This window comes from Triticum aestivum, chromosome 5D (genome assembly GCF_018294505.1).
Source record: "Triticum aestivum cultivar Chinese Spring chromosome 5D, IWGSC CS RefSeq v2.1, whole genome shotgun sequence".
NCBI lineage: Eukaryota > Viridiplantae > Streptophyta > Magnoliopsida > Poales > Poaceae > Triticum > Triticum aestivum.
In genome coordinates, this window is record NC_057808.1 from 405,910,992 (window position 1) to 405,929,144 (window position 18,153).

Genomic DNA, 18,153 nt, shown 5'->3' on the forward strand with positions numbered 1-18,153 from the left:
CCCTGCTTCTTCCGCCAGAGCGGTAGTACCGCTCGTGGAGCGGTAGTACCGCTCGTGTGCGGGCTGAGCACATAACGGTTGGATTTTTTCCCCTTCTATAAAAGGGGGTCTTCTTCCCCATTGAACCTTATCCTTTGAGCTCGTGTTCTTCCCCCATTGTTGACCTTCTTCGAGCTTGCTAACTCTCAATCCCTCCATGGATTCTTGCTAGTTTTTGAGGGAAAAGAGAGAGGAGATCTAGATCCACATTTCCACCAATCACTTTCTCCTCTTTGTGAGGGGAACCCCTTGGATCTAGATCTTGGAGTTCTTGGTGTTCTCCTTCTTGTTCTTCCTCTTATTTTCCTCCCTAGCATTAGTTGCTTCGGTGGGATTTGAGAGAGAAGGACTTGGGCACTCCGTGTGCCCTTGCCATTGCATTTGGTGCATCGGTTTGAGTTCTCCACGGTGATACGTGGAAGTTACAAGTTGAGAAGCTTATTACTCTTGGGTGTTTGGTGCCCTTGAGCTTGTTCCTCTTGGGTGCTTGGGCACCCTAGACGGTTGGTGGTGTTCGGAGCTCAATCATTGTGGTGTAAAGCTCCGGGCAAGCGTCGGGGTCTTCAATTAGGTTGTGGAGATTGCCCCGAGCAATTTGACGGGTACCGGTGACCGCCCCAAGGGTTGCCAAAGTGTACGGGTTCGGTGACCGCCCCCAAGGGTTGCCATTTGTACGGGTTCGGTGACCGCCCTCAAGGGTCCCTTAGTGGAATCACGGCATCTTGCATTGTGCGAGGGCGTGAGGAGATTACGGTGGCCCTAGTGGCTTCTTGGGGAGCATTGTGCCTCCACACCGCTCCAAACGGAGATTAGCATCCGCAAGGGTGTGAACTTCGGGATACATCGTCGTCTCCGCGTGCCTCGGTTATCTCTTACCCGAACCCTTTACTTACGCACTTTACTTTGTGATAGCCATATTGTTTCTTGTCATATATCTTGCTATCACTTAGTTGTTTATCTTGCTTAGCATAAGTTGTTGGTGCACATAGGTGAGCCTAGTTGTTGTAGGTTTTGTGCTTGTCAAATTAACCGCTAGGTTTATTCCGCATTTGTTCAAGCCTAAACCGTAATTATTTTAAAGCGCCTATTCACCCCCCCCCTCTAGGCGACATCCACGATCTTTCAAGGAGGAAGAACCCCCTCCTTCTCCTTCCAAATCTAGCCATTATGTGCAGAAAATGCACTGAGCGGTAGTTTCCACTCCAGAGAGCGACACTACAACTGTCCTATAGGAAACAACCCGAAGGACTCGGCGGTAGTGCTACTCATATGAGCGGCACAACCGCTATTTTCTATTAGGGCAGCTGCACAAACACCAGAGCGGTACTACCATCGCAGTGTCTGGTGGTACCGGCTAAAATAAAATAGCCGGAATTACCAGGATGCTACGACGGATTTTCTATGACCAAAGAAACAAAGCGTCGAAAATGTCGTCTTTGATCTTTTCCTTCCAGAGGGGTACCCAACTAACTTGTGCCATTAGAATATGCATGTATAGCTCAATCACGGTTAGTCCGCAAATTGTGTTAACGTCAACACTAAAACAATTAGGGAGGAAATGCCCTTTCAATACCGACACATATTGCTACTTCTAATGTAAGTCATGCGAGTACAATTGTGTACTCACTTTGTTTTTTTATCCAAATGCTACAAATAAGATGATAACATTTGGAATAGGTGATCCCTAGTGGTGAAGGACGACATTAGCTATGGTTATCCTAGGCAGTCTGGGAAGGGTTATGGTCGCCACCCGTTTTTTTAGCCTTATGAAGATATTTGTTAAGTGTACCTGTCTAAGATATATATTTTTTCGTTGTGAGGATTGGAACTTGGTCGGGAGACCTTTGTTTCTATTCAGTTATTAAACTTTAGCCATCAGAGTTGTTTCATATATATGTTGCAGTCCAGTTATAGAGTTATGTTGTGTGACATGTTGTTCTCATCCACACGGCGTGCATGTTGCGTGTATGGTTATAGTGTGCATGTTGTGCGGAGGGGCTTGAAATCTTTACTATGGGTTTCTAGTGGAATGCCTAGGTTTGTATATCTATGATATCGGGTCTCGGCAAAGGCCCCCCCCCCCCCATTTAGGCTTGGTTGCCAAAGTCGATCTGATCGTGGTTGTGAGTGCTTTTCCCATATAGGATAGGACCGTCCTAGAAGCCCTCATCAGATAAACCAATGAAAGAAATCGTCTGGAATGAAAGTCGATTTGATGCTAATGGAGAAGTCGGTGAGATGTTTCAGTGAAATCAGGGCGTCACCCTTAGATGGACACCGTGGATTGATGGTGAAAGTCGATCCTATATACGAATGTATAGATATCGAAGAAAGGATAAACAAGCAATACAAGAACCTTGCGAAACAAATCCAACGGAGTTGTGAGTTCAAGACACATGGTGTGCCGAGGTCCAAATCCCCAATACATGTGAAAAGCTCCGCCTCATGCCTTATGAACTTTATTCGTTCGAGGGATTACAATGGTGAGTATATTCTATGGTGATGGTGCTCCTCAAGATCGATGTGACGGTCATATGCGTCTCCAACACGGTATGGTTTGATTTTCATGGCTTTTGATGAATTTTGGCTGATCATATGTTGTTATACCCCAAAAGTGAAATTTTATCTACATCACACATCATATTTGGAACCTCACGTCCAAACACCGTCTATCTTTTATCACAAATCTAAATATATGTGTGAATTGAGCATTGCTCGGATGGCTAGATTTCTTACGGTGGAACTTGCCCGCCCAGGCTCAAGTCCTAAACTTGGCATAGAGCGATCGCATTTTTCTCGATTTATTTCAGATGATGCGTACGTGTATACGAGCGTCTACATTTGTGTCTGTCTCGTGTCTCTAGGAAAAAATGTCCATTATCCAAAAATTCAAATCCGGTCTAGAAAAATCAAATCCAAATGCACCCGACGGAAGCGACTAGCAGGATCAGAAGAATTCCAATTCCGTCGGGAGAAAAAGAAAAAAAAGAACACGTACGCAATAATAACGCAAACAAAACTCTTTCCAGAAGCACCCCTCCGGTCTTCCGAAATCGCAATCTGCCCTCTCCCGAACCCTGCAAACTGCAAAGGGCAGCAAAACACTCGTCGTCCTCGTGACCTCGTCGCCATCTCGAATCCCCTCTCGCCCTTTCGCTTGGCGACCGACCCCGCCGCCCGGCCCGGCCCGCCGCCAAGCCCAAACCCTAACCGTCGCTCCAGCTCGCCTCCGCAGCCGTCGACATGTCCGGCAGGCTGGTCCGGCGGGTCCTCCAGGGGAGGGAGGCCTCCCCGCAGGACCCCGCCGAGGACGCCCTCGTGGTGGTGGAGGAGGAAGAGGAGGAGGAGGAGGCGGGCTCCCCTACCCGCGTCGCCGCCAGGAACCCCTTCGACCTCCTCGACGACGACGACGACGACGAGCCAGAAGAGGACAAGGTCCGTTCCTCCCCCCGTGCCACTCTTCGCTAGGGTTTAATTCGATTGTAAACTGTTGCTTATCTGCGCTCGTGTTGCCATGTGTTATCCCGTGCCAGTGATAAATAAATTGGTAGAATGCGAGTAAAGGCGAGGCGATCCTTGTGGTTGTGCGAGAACTTTGAGATGCGATGATGATTAGTGTCGGGGAAGATGCCTAATCTGTGTTACTTATCGTGTAGAATCATTTGCAGTGGATTGTTGTTGCTATTGGTCAATACTTTTGACCACGCTTGAACTGCCACTTGTATACCCTTCTGGATGGAGCAGCCTGTACTAGGATGTAATCTGATATCCGTTTGTTGATTGAGAGTTAGCCGTGTGTTTGCTTGCCTCAAGTCGTGTCTAGAATCATGATGATAAGGTGAAACACATGAAGATAGCATATTTACAGTTCTTAGTTATCTAGATCCTGTGATGTAGCACTACCTCATTCATGCCTAGTCGAATTATCAATTATGTATTAGTCATGGTTGATGAATTGATTTTAATCTTATGTATGTGCTTACTCCACTGCAGGAAGACGAAGTGCATACTGATCAAACTGCGAGTTATACAGAAGAGAAACAATATGTGAAAAAGAAGCCTAACGGTGCTGTTCCTGAAACAAACAAGAAATCAAAGAAGAAGAAGAAGAAGGGCAAGGCGGAACCACCAGCCTCGACGAAGTTGAGGGATGAGAAATCACTGGACTCAATTCTGGAAGATCTAGCTATTGAAAAGAGGCCCATGCAAAAGAGTGTTCATCAAAATGACAGAGCAACTGGGAAGGAGATTGAGACAATTGAAATGACTGCTGGGACATCCTCAGTTCTAGCAATTGATCCCAAACATCTCAAGGCTGAAAATGAGATGAGGCGCATTTTTGGATCAAAGGTAGTTGATTCACTTGAAAACCAGCGGAATATGCCTGGCACTTCAAGGCAAGTGCGTGGTGTTAGGCGTGCTGGCCTTAATCCTAGAAGGACCCTACTTGTATCTCCACCTGGCTTCTGGCCAGCATGGGATAAGTCAATGTCAATGGATCTTGTTGAGACAAAGGGCAGTTTGAATTATTTCAGGTGAGGGTATATCCTTTTCTTTGCAGTGTGCATGGTGATATGGTATACATTTGTATGTCAAACAGTTTTAGTACTATGTAGTTTCTTGATGAGATGTTCGGAGAACAATCTGTTTCTTGATTCATCCATAGCCAGTAGTCAAGTTTGATTGAACACGGAGAAGAAAATTATTCTTCTAAGCTCTTTGGTTGAGATGAGTAGAACCATTTTTTTACTCATCCATTATCCATAATTAGTGGTCGAGTTTCTTTGAACATGCGAGTAGACAATTCTTTGGAGGGCTATATATACGTTTCATGCAAAGGTTAATCGCTCCACAGCATTTACACACTGATCTCTTGGTAATAGGACTTTTAAGGACACCAGTCTGTCAGAGCATGATTATTCTAACTTCTGGCTCGAGCTGCTAGTGCATTCGCTGTGTGATTATGCATGTTTTGGATTGTTTGGCTTGGCATCATTTTGGCACATCACTAATTTGTTTGGTTACAGTGTACACTGCTTGTGCTTACCATTGTGTTCATTGTATGTTCTTCGTGTAGGAAGCTCAAGTAGTTCTGCAGGTGTAGTAAAATTTCAGAAGTAGTTTAGCAGAGATCTGTTCTAGAGTTCATAACTTCTGTAAATGACCATGCTGTTAATGCTTGCAGGTACGTATATGATCCTTCTGTCAGCCATGTGCAGGAATTGTTTGAAGCTGCCAAGTCAGCCAATGACCTCAATGCCATTGCTGCTATATTAGCAAAATACCCCTACCATCCAGACTCATTATTGACATTTGCTGATCTGTTCAAATATTCTGGAGAACATCAATCATCAGCAGACGCTGTTGAGAAGTGTCTATTTGCACTAGAGTGTGCTTGGCATCCACTATTTAATCCACTGCAGGGCAACTACCAGTTGAAATACAGCCATGACTTAAATAAGCCATTTTTTACAGCCCTTTTCAGTCACATGAAAAATCTGGATAGGCGTGGTTGTCACCGTTCAGCTTTAGAGGCCTGCAAGTTTCTTTTGTCATTGGATTCTGATGACCCAAAGGGTGCTCTGTTTTGCATTGATTACTTTGCTCTAAGATCGCAGCAGTACAAATGGTTGGAACAGTTTGCTGAAGAGTACCAGTGTGATAACTCCCTCTGGCTGTTTCCTAATTTCTCCTTTTCTCTAGCCATTGCACGGTTTTATCTTGAACGTGATGCTGAGGATGTTTCTGATCATGCTGACAAGTCAACAGCTGTTGATCTCATGAAGCAAGCATTGATGCTTCATCCTCTGGTGCTTTCTAAGATTGTTGACAAGGCTCCTTTGAAGGACTCCTCATGGACCCAAATACTCAAGAATGCGTTCTTTGGATCAGCAAAGCCAGGAAGCCCTTCACTTGAGCATGTGATTAACATATATGTTGAGCGTCATTATATCATGTGGAGGTTCCCGGAACTTCAGAACTTACTCAAAGAAGCTGCTCTTCTGGTGATTGAATCACTAAAGCACGACAGCAGAGAAGCCCAGGACTGGGCATGTGTTAGGAAAGAGGCATTCTCTTCAGAAAAGAATGAGTAAGTTGCTCCAAAATGTTGACACCTCAGTTGAATCCTGCCTAACCTTATTCTTTGATCATGTCTTTCATTCTTTTCAATCAGTACTTTTTGATTGGTTTGTGGCTATTTCTTCCTTTTAAGTTGCCAACACCTGAAGCTTGGTTTAGTTTAAACTATGACCCAACCAGTTTACCTTTTATGAAGTACTCCCTCCGTTCCAAATTAGTTGACTTGAATTTGTCTAAATACTGATGTATCTATACTTGTTTAGTGTCTAGATACATCCGTATCTAGATAAATATGGGTCAAGCAATTTGGAATGGAGGGAGTAGCAATTATCGGTGTAGATTTTGTATAGGTTCTGTAGAACTTAAACATTTAATGTTTAGCTTACTGACTCCCATCTCAACTAATCAGTAGTGTTTGGATCTGTGGTGTTAGTTGTGTACGGTACTTACATGAAAGTGACTAAAGATATGCAGTTTGTGCCACTTATACTCGAGAGAAAGATAGTTTAGTTTTGGTGGCAATTCTATTCTAATTCATTGCAGATGTATTGATCTAAGTAATATTATATGCTCTGGAGTTTCATTCTTGGCTCCCCAGACTATCTTGAAGAGATATTTTGATAACTTGCGTCCCACTTTGCAGGTACTCTCATCTGCTTGTTTCAGACTTCTCTGACACAACACCATCGCTCCCTCCGGAAGAACTGCGACCATTTATGGTTGGTCCAGGAATGGCGCATGATATGCCGCCTGTTGAACAAGAAGCTGGGCCTGAGAGAATCCATGCCCCTCTTGAAGTTGCTGGGCGCAACGCGGCGATGGTCTTCCTGGAATCACTGCTCCCATGGGTCAACTACGGGGACAACCGTCACGACGGAAATGATCAACACGATGATGATTGAGCTGTCGCAAGCACGAAGTGACATATGGTCATGGTTAAACTCACATGGCCAACCGGAATCAGTGATCCTCCCTTGTGTCTGCGATGCTTAAGAGAAGCTGCTGTTAATCGCTTGCGAATGCCCCTAGTTATTTTTCATGGCCTTGGCAAAGATTATACATGTATAGCTGATCCGATGAATCGCTGAATATCTGCATGCCAGTTTTGGGCCCGGAGATTAGAGTCCATGTACCATCATTACTAGATTTGATATGCCAAGTTCTGTAACTGGCCCGTTAGGTCAGGTCACTGCAAAAATACTTTGGAGCGACATCATAGATAAATTCGCAATCCGCCCTACATTCAGCAGTTGGCTGTTCCTCCTTGAAATCTCTCCTTGTACTTGGAAGAGAAGCACTCCAGTTTGGAACATTTGCATGCTAGTATATGCTTCGCTGTTCCCTTTTTTCTTTTTGTTATATGCGAGTATGTACTATGCAACTTCACTATCATTCCTGTTTTGCCCATCATGCTATAGCCACTTTCCCCATTGGGAACGCATGCTTGTCTCGAATCGAACTGTTTTGGCTCTGAATTTAGGTTTTCAACCATGCAGCATGCCTGCCAGTACACTGCAGGTTCATTCAGATTCTGTCCCGGACGCAAGCCTGAACAAGGAAGCTTGGAAAGGCAAAAAGATTCTGGAGACGAGTGATTGTTTTGGGGGAGCAAGTACAACAACCTGACCGTTTCCTGATCTGGTGGCTTGCTGACCTCAGCCACAGTTTGTTTGTCGCACCGCCTGGATATGGCTCGTGCGTGCCATACCCTGATCCCCTGTCACATCCAGTTTTATGTACGGCTATATGTCGTGCAAAAGCTTCAGTGCGTTGGAGTTTATTCAGTGGACCTTTTTCATGTACTAAGAGTGTTTAGATAAATCACTACTTTAGTGAGTTAAACGTTCTTATATCTCTTAACGGATGGAGTAATTTATCTGCCTCGTGTTTACCTGATGCACAAATTATTATCGTGCCAACACGAAAGTAAGTTTTCCGAGTGCGCCTAGCCATGTTTATAAAACTGTTTAATCATGCTTCTAAAAAAGCTGTTTAATTGTGCCACTGGTATCATACCGTGTGTGATAAACAAACTTAACCGCGTCACTTGTATCAGGAAATCACAAAGGCAAAACAGTTAAACCTAAAAAAAGTGCCATGGAGATTTTTATATGTTGTGCCATCAGTATTATGTGAATCAGATTGGCAAAGTTTACAAAAGATACAAGCATATTCTGATTATTGGAAAAATGACAAAGTCATTTTATGATTTCATGATAATATTGAGGCTTCCTTACTAAAGCTAGACTCCTTTTACGTGAGCCATACAATCCTCTTATTCAGCTCTTTGATGGAACCAGATATCAAAACAACCAATGTGGCGACAATTCCAAATCCACAGTGTTTTTCCAAAGCAAGAGAGATGAGTAAGAAAGACCCCTAGCCTAACTACCGTAATTTATTCTAATTTCATGTGGCAAGGTTGAAGGTTCCATTGGTTATTCAAACAATATTATTGTCAATGCATTCACGCTCACTTTTAAAATGAAAATTACCACTTCTTTTTGGGTGTGCCATCTCTTTGTAAACTTCTCTGGACGAGTGATGTTTATCTTTAACGACTGTGTCCAATTATGAATGGCATGAAGTTAGAGAAAACAACACTCTACATGATTGTCAAGATGCAAGAGTGGAGTGTGAGTTGTGGCCTTGTAGGTTGCGTTCGTTGCTATTCCGCTTGTGCAGTGGTGCAAACCTATCCGAGTTCTTCTTGTAAGCTAGTTTTACTGATATTTTGTGTACGTCATGTATTGTACTGATTTTATAGTCGCGTGGTATTGACATTTCTATGCTCCAAGTAATAATATAGACGCCTTTCCTCTAGGAGAAATATTTTTTTCAACACAATACAATCGAAGTCGCTCACATATACATGCACATTCCTACCCTATGAGCACCTCCGGGAGACCGAGTCGACATATCATCTTGAGATCTTATGAAGTCATCACACTGGCCTCGCAGTCGATAGGAACGTCTCTTACCGCTGAACGAACATCCCTTTAAGCCTGCAATAAATCCAGGATCGGTTCGAGGAATGTTTTTGAGTGTGATTTTTGAGAGGGTTTGGAGGAATACTCCGTGTGGCGAGAGGGGTTTAGAGAATCCTGAGCTAGGTCGGGGCAGACAAGAGAAGCGACGGAGTACCTGCTCCTCCAACGGTACACGAGCGCATTATATACCTCCCATTAATCCCGGAAATCCCCTCCCCACCGTCCGATCCACATCGAACGGCCACCAAAATCCCACATTACAATTCCGTAGCCCATCCAATCCCAAAATACGCCACCCTCAGCCCGCTGCAACCGGGCCCCACGCGACGCCGGCGCCCGCCTGTCAGTGACCCCACCCGCACCAACCCCATGTGAATGCCGCGACGGACGCGCCCCCCACCCATCACGTGCCCGGCGCGTGCGCAAGAGAGAGGGGAGAGGTGAGGAAAGAAGGAAACCCTCGCGTCGTCTCTGCTCCGAAACCCCCGACGCCAAGGAAACCCTCGCGAGCCCGCAGCCGCCTCCGCCGCCGCCCCCGCCGCCGCCCGAATCCGGCCGGTTCCCGCGGCCCCGGACCCCCGCCGCCCCTGTCCCCGAGGTCAGCTCCCGGCACCGCGGCCCCCGGTGTTTCCCTTTTTCTCTGCGCGTCCTGGCGGCTCATTTTGGGGGGTTTAGCTTGGGTTTCTTCCGCGGGCCGCCGCGTCGCTCGCCGCGCGCGGGTTCGCCGGAGGCGTGGTCGCCCGATCGGTGCCCGGAGGGGTGGATTCGGGGGCGGTTTTTCTCGTCGTGGTTTGAATTTGCGATGTGTATTTTGGGGGGATTCGTGGTCCGGCGGGGTACGCAGCGGGTTCCATTTCGTAATGCACGAGTAGTGAATTGCTATTCCCTGGCATGCCACATGCATGCGCGTTAGGTTGGTGGATTTGGGGCCAGGGTTTGGGGGATGGCTTAAACTGACAGAGTGCTTGGCCTGATTCAGGGAGCAATGGGCAGCAGCAGCTGCAGCTACAGTGCTTGAGGAGGAGGGAGTTATGGCGGGAATGGCCGGGAAGGGGGACGAGTCGGTTGCTCCGGTGAGGTCCAGCGACCGGCTGCGGCAGCGGCCCAAGTACTACGGGCGGGGATACCTGTACTACTCGCCCAACATGCGCAACAAGATGAACTCCAACAAGAAGCGGACGGCTGCATCGCAGATCGCCAAGAAGCTGCTTCGCAAGCCAGCCGCACGGGAACCTCCTGCCGATGTAAGCAACTTTGTATGCTAGTTGTTTGAGATTTGCTTGTTTTATCATTGAAAAACGTTCTTACCTGATATGCTGAAGATGTCATCTGGTGTACCGTGTCTTATGATACATTATCTTGGCCAGCTGCTGTTTGCATGTTAATGATTGAAATTATTATCCATCCATCTGTTAATTTTAGCTGCAAGGAATATCTTGGCTTCTATGGAGGTTTTGTTAGCATTATATCCCTGATTCTGCATTTTTACTGGATTTTTACACTTACCAGAATAAAATATGTCCATCAGTTAAATAGGAAACACAGACACTTTTCAAGCTATTATTAGTATAGGGACGTCTGGTTCATGTTACTTTATTGTATGAAACATGAGTGATTGACCACTTCCTGAAAGCTATCTCCTGAACATTGTACCTTGAATGCCTTTATTTCTGTGTGGGATTGCTACATTATGCTCAGTACCTTGATTATAATAGCCCTCTTTATAGTCTATTGCAGCAAATTTGCGCCGTTCAACGCGGAAGCGAAGAATGTCTGTAACTCTGGAGGACTATGGCACAGATAGTTCCAGTATGGAAGATGATGACCTTATGGTGAGTTTCTAGAGTCCCAGTAATGACTGTAATTTTGGAAGCCTCACTGTTACCCAATTGGCATCTCAGTTTGCTGATTATTATTTGAACCAGCTCACATTTTCCCTTTCATGTTTTCAGAGACCCAGATATCGGTCTTCATCAAAGAGTAAAGGGGATGATCAAGTGTCGGCACGGCCGAAGCGCAAGAAAATGTCTAACTCTAACTCCATTCCCCGACGTGAAGGTTTAAGGCCTAGAAGATCTCTGCGGGGACAAAGGCATCTTCCCTACCAAGTTTCTGATGATGATCAGGAAAGTTCTGAAGAAGAACATGAACAAGATCAGAGAGAAAATGGCAATGAAATCGAAGAGGATGGTGCCAATGAAGAGGAGATTGACGGAGGTGATGAAGCTGAAGAAGATGGAGATGATGAAGACGGCGAGGAAGAGCAAGAAGTTAGGAGGAGATATGATCTAAGGGATCGTGCAGAAGTTCGTAGACCCTCCCCACAGAAGGAAGGGAAGCACAGACCACAATCTCCCCGCAGAGTACTTGTACAAGGAGTTGGTCCAAAGAACAGCAAGTATTTAAAAAAAGGTGGTTCACGCATGCATAAGCGCCCTCGTTTTTCAATGCCAGATGATTCAGATGATTCTCTTCTCGTGGATGAGCCGGATGAAGGTCCATCCATGCCATGGATGCGTAGTGGGAGAGGCGGTATGCCACCATGGCTTATGGGTGGATTGGACATGCATAATTCAGCAGCATGGGGTCTCAATGCTGGAGCATCTGGATGGGGTCATCAGGGTGATACTGGAGTCAGTACTTCATCACTTATGCCAGGGGCACAAACTGCTGGCCCAAGTTCCAAGGGAGGAGCTGATATTCAGCCTCTGCAGATTGATGAGAGTGTAAGTTTTAATGATATTGGAGGTTTGTCTGAGTACATTGATGCTTTAAAGGAAATGGTGTTCTTCCCTTTGCTGTATCCAGATTTTTTTGCAAACTATCACATAACTCCTCCTCGGGGAGTTCTTCTCTGTGGACCTCCTGGTACAGGGAAGACATTGATTGCCCGTGCATTAGCTTGTGCTGCCTCTAAAGCTGGCCAGAAGGTCAGCTTCTATATGCGAAAAGGAGCTGATGTTCTTAGTAAATGGGTTGGAGAGGCTGAAAGGCAGCTCAAGTTGCTTTTTGAGGAAGCTCAAAAGAATCAGCCGGCAATCATATTTTTTGATGAAATAGATGGCCTTGCCCCTGTGAGATCTAGCAAGCAAGAGCAGATTCACAATTCAATAGTCTCAACATTGCTTGCTTTGATGGACGGTCTTGATTCACGTGGACAAGTTGTTTTGATTGGAGCAACCAATCGGATTGATGCCATTGATGGGGCATTGCGTAGACCTGGCCGTTTTGATCGTGAGTTCTATTTTCCTTTACCTGGCTATGAGGCACGAGCTGAAATACTGGATATTCATACACGGAAATGGAAGGAACCCCCGCCAAAGGAGCTAAAGATGGAGCTTGCTGCGAGCTGTGTTGGGTATTGTGGTGCTGATTTGAAAGCATTATGTACTGAAGCTGCTATTCGAGCATTTAGGGAGAAATATCCTCAGGTTTACACAAGTGATGACAAGTTTGTCATTGATGTAGACTCGGTCAGGGTTGAGAGGAACCACTTCTTGGAAGCTATGTCTACAATAACTCCAGCTGCACATAGGGGATCAATTGTGCATTCAAGACCACTGTCACCGGTTATTGCTCCATGTTTGAAGAGACATCTTGAGAAGATAATGGAAAGGATTTCTGATATTTTTCCTTACCTTTCAGCATTGGATCTTAGCAAATACTCTACCCTTTCATATGGATCTTCAATCCCTCTTGTTTATAGGCCTCGCCTTTTGATGTGTGGCGTTGAGGGTGTTGGACTGGTAGGGTTTCTCTTTTATATGGATATATTGTAAGTATATTGTGCCTTTTTTCTTACTAATTTGGTTTAGCTTAGCAGGATCATGTTGGGCCAGCTGTTTTGCATGAGCTTGAGAAATTTCCTGTGCACTCCTTGGGGCTGCCATCTCTTCTCTCTGATCCAAGTGCAAAGACACCTGAAGAAGCTCTCGTGCATATTTTTGGGGAAGCAAGGAGAACAACACCGTCCATACTCTACTTGCCACAGTTCCATCTTTGGTGGGATACGGTTAGTACCTAGTCATAACCTTTGGTACTATGAAATGGTTCTTGAGTAAATGCTGGCTCAGTTATGTAGCTAATTAATTGATTTTTAACGTGACAGGCACATGAACAGCTTAGGGCAGTGTTATTGACTCTTCTGAATGAATTGGCATCCAACCTTCCAGTATTGTTGCTAGGAACATCATCAGTGGCCTTTGATGAACTTGAAGAAGAGTGTGCTTCCATATTTTCTTCTCGTAACGTGTATGTGCCTGGAGGAATGTTAATTCTGTTTTGCCTGGTTGTTTTGACTTAGTTCTTGTCTTAGATACACTCCATGTTGAACTTCTGTTTTCATTGGTTTAGGCAACACATTACTGCTTGATTGTTCAGTTTTTTTTAACTCTTTTGAGCTCTGTAAATGCTTGAATGATGTCCTGAGTATCACATTGTTATCCATTCACCAAAAAGCAGGAACAGTATCCTTTGTGTGGGCAAGGGGGCATTGTTTACTAATAGGTCATTGACTGGAACAAGTTCTTTTCCTTTTTTTGTTGGCATGCTTGCTAAGTTTAGGTTACTGTATAGCACTTTATCATTGAATCAAGTGTTGGCTGCTTCACGTACCCTTCGCATGGGCAAGGGGTCTGTTTACTAATAGGCCCATTGACGGGAATAAGATTTGTTCTTTTTTGTTTGTTTGTTGACATGCTTGCTAAGTTCAGTTCACTGTATATCACTTTATTGCTGGATCAGTGTTGCATGCTTCACATCAGGTTCAGTGCATTTTCTCCTACTTGTCTTATTTTTCACCAACAAAATCTTCTATTTGATAGATATCAAGTGGATCGACCGAGTGATGATGATAGATTAAGATACTTCAGTATACTGTTTGAGTCACTGCTCTCACTTCAAATGGAAGATTCAAGAAGCAAGTCGAAAGAGCAAAAGTCTATCGATCTTCCAAAAGCACCAAAGAAAGTAGATGGGCCTAAGGTTTCTGAGCTGAAAGCTAAGGCAGAAGCTGAGCAACACGCTGTTCGTCGGATGAGAATGTGTCTACGAGATATTTGTAACCGGTCTGCAATTTACTCCTTTACATTGTTGCATATATTTCTTGGTTTTGTTCGTTTGTTCTCAGTTCTCAGCAATTAACTATTGTAGGCAATATTAATACTTTAATACGTCTAACACTTCTGCTAGACAACATTGAAAAATTGCCTGACCATTCTTTAGCCAATCCCCAATTCATGCTTATTCTGAATCTTGGGATCCATATTGAGTTGATTCAAAGAGTGCTAGCTAGCATGACCTTTGCTTAGCAGTTTTGTTCGAGATGAATACTCAGTTCAGGTCATGTGGTGACACAAGATATTTCGAAATAAAAAGTTTGTGTGGTTCAGTACTACTCCTGGTTCTAACATCATCTCCAGTAAAAAATGTCCGGTTGATTGTACTGGTGGCGAAAACTAAAAAATTAAGCTAATATATGATATGTATAATCTCTCTTCTATGCTGCTGATGAGCTGAACATTGTGTTAGGCTGTCAGCTGTCATGTTCAATTTTGAACTTAAGTAGAATGTTGTAGTAAGATGTGTAAATGCATTTAAAGTGCATTTGAACTTTAGATAGCTGAAAACTCGCCCTTTTGAGGCAAATTCTCATGCTTGAATTTTTTCAGTATATAAATTCTGAGACTTTATCTTCTGTTGCATATGCCAAAGGTCTCTAGTATCTTAGACAGGATTTGTTCACTTGTTATTCAAACCAGATGGAAATAATCAAGGTGCCACTTCATCTTTTCAGCATTCTATACAACAAAAGGTTCACTGCATTTCACTTCCCAGTATCAGAAGAGGAAGTACCTGACTATCGAACAATAGTTCACAACCCCATGGATATGGCTGCTGTCTTGCAGCGGGTGGACTCTGGACAGTACTTCTCTCAGGCAGCGTTTTTGAAGGATATTAATCTTATAGTCACTAATGCAAAGGTTTGAGTTTTTCTTTTGGGGCATTTAGTTTTCCACTCATGTTACATATGTTCTGATCGTACTTCATAGCAAGTACCTTGGAATCTGATAATAATCTTTATGATGATGGCAACTGATTTTTTTCCATGTTACATATGTTTTGGTCATACTTTCCTGGCAAGCACGTTACAATTCAAAACCGATCTTCCTGATTATGGTAACTGAGAAAATGACCTAACCTCTGTAACAACTGTAGCAATAGTTTGTTGTGATCTTTCTGAAGATGCCAACTAAAACAATGACTGAAGTTTTGAGACCACTGTATCTGCAAGTTTGGTGCTAATTTACTAATTTTGCAGACTTATAATGGCGACGATTACAATGGATCTAGGATCGTGAGCAGAGCATGTGAACTTCGAGATGTGGTATATTGTTTGTTCAATAGTTGTTGCTGTATTTGATTGTTGACTAGACCTCTGTGTTTGTTTGTGTGTAATGCTTATCTTTGGTCAGGTGCAAGGGATGTTGTCACAGATGGACCCATCATTGGTATCCTTTTGTGATAAAATTGCTGCACAAGGGGGACCACTGCAGGCTATGGATGATGAGGATAGCTCCATTCTCCAAGCGCCGCCTGTTGTTCAGTTAGTTTCTGTTACTAGAACAAGTGCGAGGCTTCGTAATGTACAACCAGAAGTTGATCTGTCACGAAGTTATGAGGTGCTAAAGCGGCACAAGAAAAGCACCGAAAACGAACATGGTAATCTTCTATTCTTGACCGACTGTTGGGTTTGCAATCTTGCATATCAAGTGTGGTACAAAATAAATATATTGAACTGACCTTTGTTTCAGGCACCTCTGCCAAAGAATCGACAGCAAGAGACGGAATGTCTCCTGGTGATGTAGATCTGTCAAAGCCAACTTCCCCAGAGGAAGCTCCAAAAGGACCACATTCAAATGGCCCTTTGAAAGAAGCTGACAAAGCACCAGCTGAAGCACCTCCAATTCTACCTGGTTCTCCTCCCGACCCAATGGAGACTGACAATGGCGAAGATTCTGCCATGCCTACTAGCGATGACACGCTTGAACAGCTGGAAGGCTTGAAACAGCGCTTCATGGAGCTCACCGTGGGCTACGGGGTGCCGCAGCTCGAGAGGCTCTACTCGCGGATAATGAAAGGCGCGATAGAGTTGACAGGTAAAGAAACCAACAAGGATCATAGACGGTTAGTTGTTAGGCATTTGTTGGCATTTGTTGAGAACAGCGACAATTTTTAACTCTAGCAGGAATAAGAGGTTTTACTGGTTTTCCCTGTGTACATTCTGTTGTCTGTTGGAGCAACAACCCTGAGGAGCTGTCCATGCCTCCTGATGTAGTGATGTAACAACATTTTCTGAAATGCTCAGTGGCATTACAACAGTTTTGTGTACCAAGTTCTGTTGTGGTCTTTGAGGATTTGAATCTTCAGAACTGCCTTCTTTTTATCTATACCAGTCATTTATTTCACTACATTTTGTATTGTGGTTTTAAATTATGAAACTGTGATGAAATTTGTACCACGTCCCGTTTTTGTTGCATACCAAAGAAGAGAGGCAAAGGGCCCAGTTTGCAGCCTCAACTCTGAAATCTGAATTCAGCAAGGATGATCCACGCCAGCAGAACTCCAGATTGATGCAAAGCAATAGACACATGACCATACAAGATCAACGCTTAATACAAGACTTGAAATAAAACTGTAATCTAACATACTTCCACCATCCAAATATATAGGACCTACGTTTTTTTATGTTGCTTTTGACCATTGATCAGATTAATAATATGAGATTAATGAACTTTGAAGAGCCTAAGAAAACGGGGGCCTGGCATGAAATGGAAAATTAGGCCCTCGGTATAGCCGTCGGCAATTAGAAAAACAAAATTTTACTATGTACTCCCTCCATCCCATAATATAAGACGGAGGGAGTATATTGTTTGAACTTTGAAGAGCCAAATCTTAATCTTGCACATATATATGTACTTGGAACTATACACGATAGTTTGAAGAACTACATCTTCTTACCAGAAACTACTCCATCCGTTCGGAATTACTTGTCTCGAAAATAGATGTATCTAGAACTAAAATACGTCTAGATACATCCATTTATGTGACGAGTAATTCTGAACGAAGGAAGTAATTCTCAAAACCTAGAAGCACTACATTATTTAGCGGAAATGTGCCATCCTTCTAGCATTCCTTGATACGAACTCTTCAATTAATTCATCATAAGCAACCTTCTTCAAAATGTGACTTCATGCTTTCATTAGAAACTTTTTTAGAGCGCCGTTTTGAGGTCAAGTGATTCTTCAGCTAAAAACTTATCATGTATTAAAACAAAACATAAAAAGAAAAGGACGAAACAACCCTTTGATTTATTTGGGAAGGGGATCATGGGGCGGCTAGCAGCGACGCGTGTCGGTCTGGTTGATGAACTGACGACCAAGCGCTCTGGGCCTGGCCTCCAACTTCAGTCGATCTACTTCGCGTGCTTCGTCAGAGAAATAAAACATCGTCCCAAGCAGCTGTAAGCCATCCATGGCCAGCAGCAGAATTAGTGGAACGTTTAGGTTTAAAGAGGAAACTAATTGCTAATATAATAAGCTGGGCGTTTGGTCTAGTGGTATGATTCTCGCTTTGGGTGCGAGAGGTCGCGAGTTCGATTCTCGCAACGCCCCCTTTATTTTGTTTTTTTGTTCGGTCATCGATCAGATTGTGTTTTTTGTTGTTGTGAGGGGAGAGGTCATCGATCAGATACGAATCGAGTGTGTACACAGTGTGTTCGCGAGCAAATCAACTGAGGCCTGCAGTTGGACGATCATGTCCTAATGCAATTTCTTCCCAGGGAGGCAGCTTCTCCCACGAGCAAATCAACTGAGGCCTGCAGTTGGACGATCATGTCCTAATGCAATTTCTTCCCAGGGAGGCAGCTTCTCCCACACCTATCCTGCCTGTGGTTATGCTCATTCAGTTCTGAAACTTCTGTCCCTACTAATTACGTTTAGCCTGAGTTTCACTCCAGATTATTGTTACGGACTGGCTAGGTCTC

General features: G+C 44.1%; 2 protein-coding genes and 1 non-coding gene across 5 annotated transcripts; all 3 read left to right on the plus strand.

Moving 5' to 3' along the window:
- The first annotated feature begins 3,119 nt into the window (after positions 1–3,119).
- On the plus strand, positions 3,120–7,390 carry LOC123122178 (transcription factor 25). The gene is made up of 4 exons (XM_044542319.1): positions 3,120–3,474; positions 4,033–4,574; positions 5,225–6,130; positions 6,764–7,390. Exons 1-4 carry the CDS (start codon positions 3,283–3,285, stop codon positions 7,020–7,022), a joined length of 1,899 nt encoding a protein of 632 aa, XP_044398254.1. The 5' UTR covers positions 3,120–3,282; the 3' UTR covers positions 7,023–7,390.
- Positions 7,391–9,545: 2,155 nt separating this feature from the next.
- Positions 9,546–16,537, plus strand: LOC123122179 (ATPase family AAA domain-containing protein At1g05910). Of its 3 annotated transcripts, XM_044542322.1 has the most exons (12): positions 9,546–9,708; positions 10,090–10,354; positions 10,838–10,942; positions 11,063–12,856; positions 12,934–13,122; positions 13,219–13,361; positions 13,934–14,176; positions 14,905–15,091; positions 15,430–15,495; positions 15,584–15,830; positions 15,923–16,267; positions 16,357–16,537. In XM_044542322.1, exons 2-12 carry the CDS (start codon positions 10,142–10,144, stop codon positions 16,452–16,454), a joined length of 3,630 nt encoding a protein of 1,209 aa, XP_044398257.1. In that variant the 5' UTR covers positions 9,546–9,708; positions 10,090–10,141; the 3' UTR covers positions 16,455–16,537. The 3 variants fall into 3 exon arrangements, with proteins under 3 accessions (XP_044398257.1, XP_044398256.1, XP_044398255.1); XM_044542321.1 differs by having other exon boundaries at positions 11,063–12,715; positions 15,923–16,537; XM_044542320.1 differs by having other exon boundaries at positions 9,547–9,708; positions 15,923–16,537.
- Positions 16,538–17,710: 1,173 nt separating this feature from the next.
- TRNAP-UGG (transfer RNA proline (anticodon UGG)) lies at positions 17,711–17,782 on the plus strand. The gene has a single exon. It is a non-coding gene; the product is annotated as a tRNA-Pro (tRNA).
- Positions 17,783–18,153: the final 371 nt, after the last annotated feature.

Coding starts and splice junctions, on each gene's coding strand:
- LOC123122178 (XM_044542319.1), top strand. CDS start 3,283: ATGTCCGGCAGGCTGGTCCGGCGGGTCCTCCAGGGGAGGGAGGCCTCC. Junction 3,475..4,032: donor ACGAGCCAGAAGAGGACAAG/GTCCGTTCCTCC, acceptor ACTCCACTGCAG/GAAGACGAAGTGCATACTGA. Junction 4,575..5,224: donor GGCAGTTTGAATTATTTCAG/GTGAGGGTATAT, acceptor TAATGCTTGCAG/GTACGTATATGATCCTTCTG.
- LOC123122179 (XM_044542322.1), top strand. CDS start 10,142: ATGGCGGGAATGGCCGGGAAGGGGGACGAGTCGGTTGCTCCGGTGAGG. Junction 10,355..10,837: donor CACGGGAACCTCCTGCCGAT/GTAAGCAACTTT, acceptor CCCTCTTTATAG/TCTATTGCAGCAAATTTGCG. Junction 15,831..15,922: donor AAGCACCGAAAACGAACATG/GTAATCTTCTAT, acceptor CCTTTGTTTCAG/GCACCTCTGCCAAAGAATCG.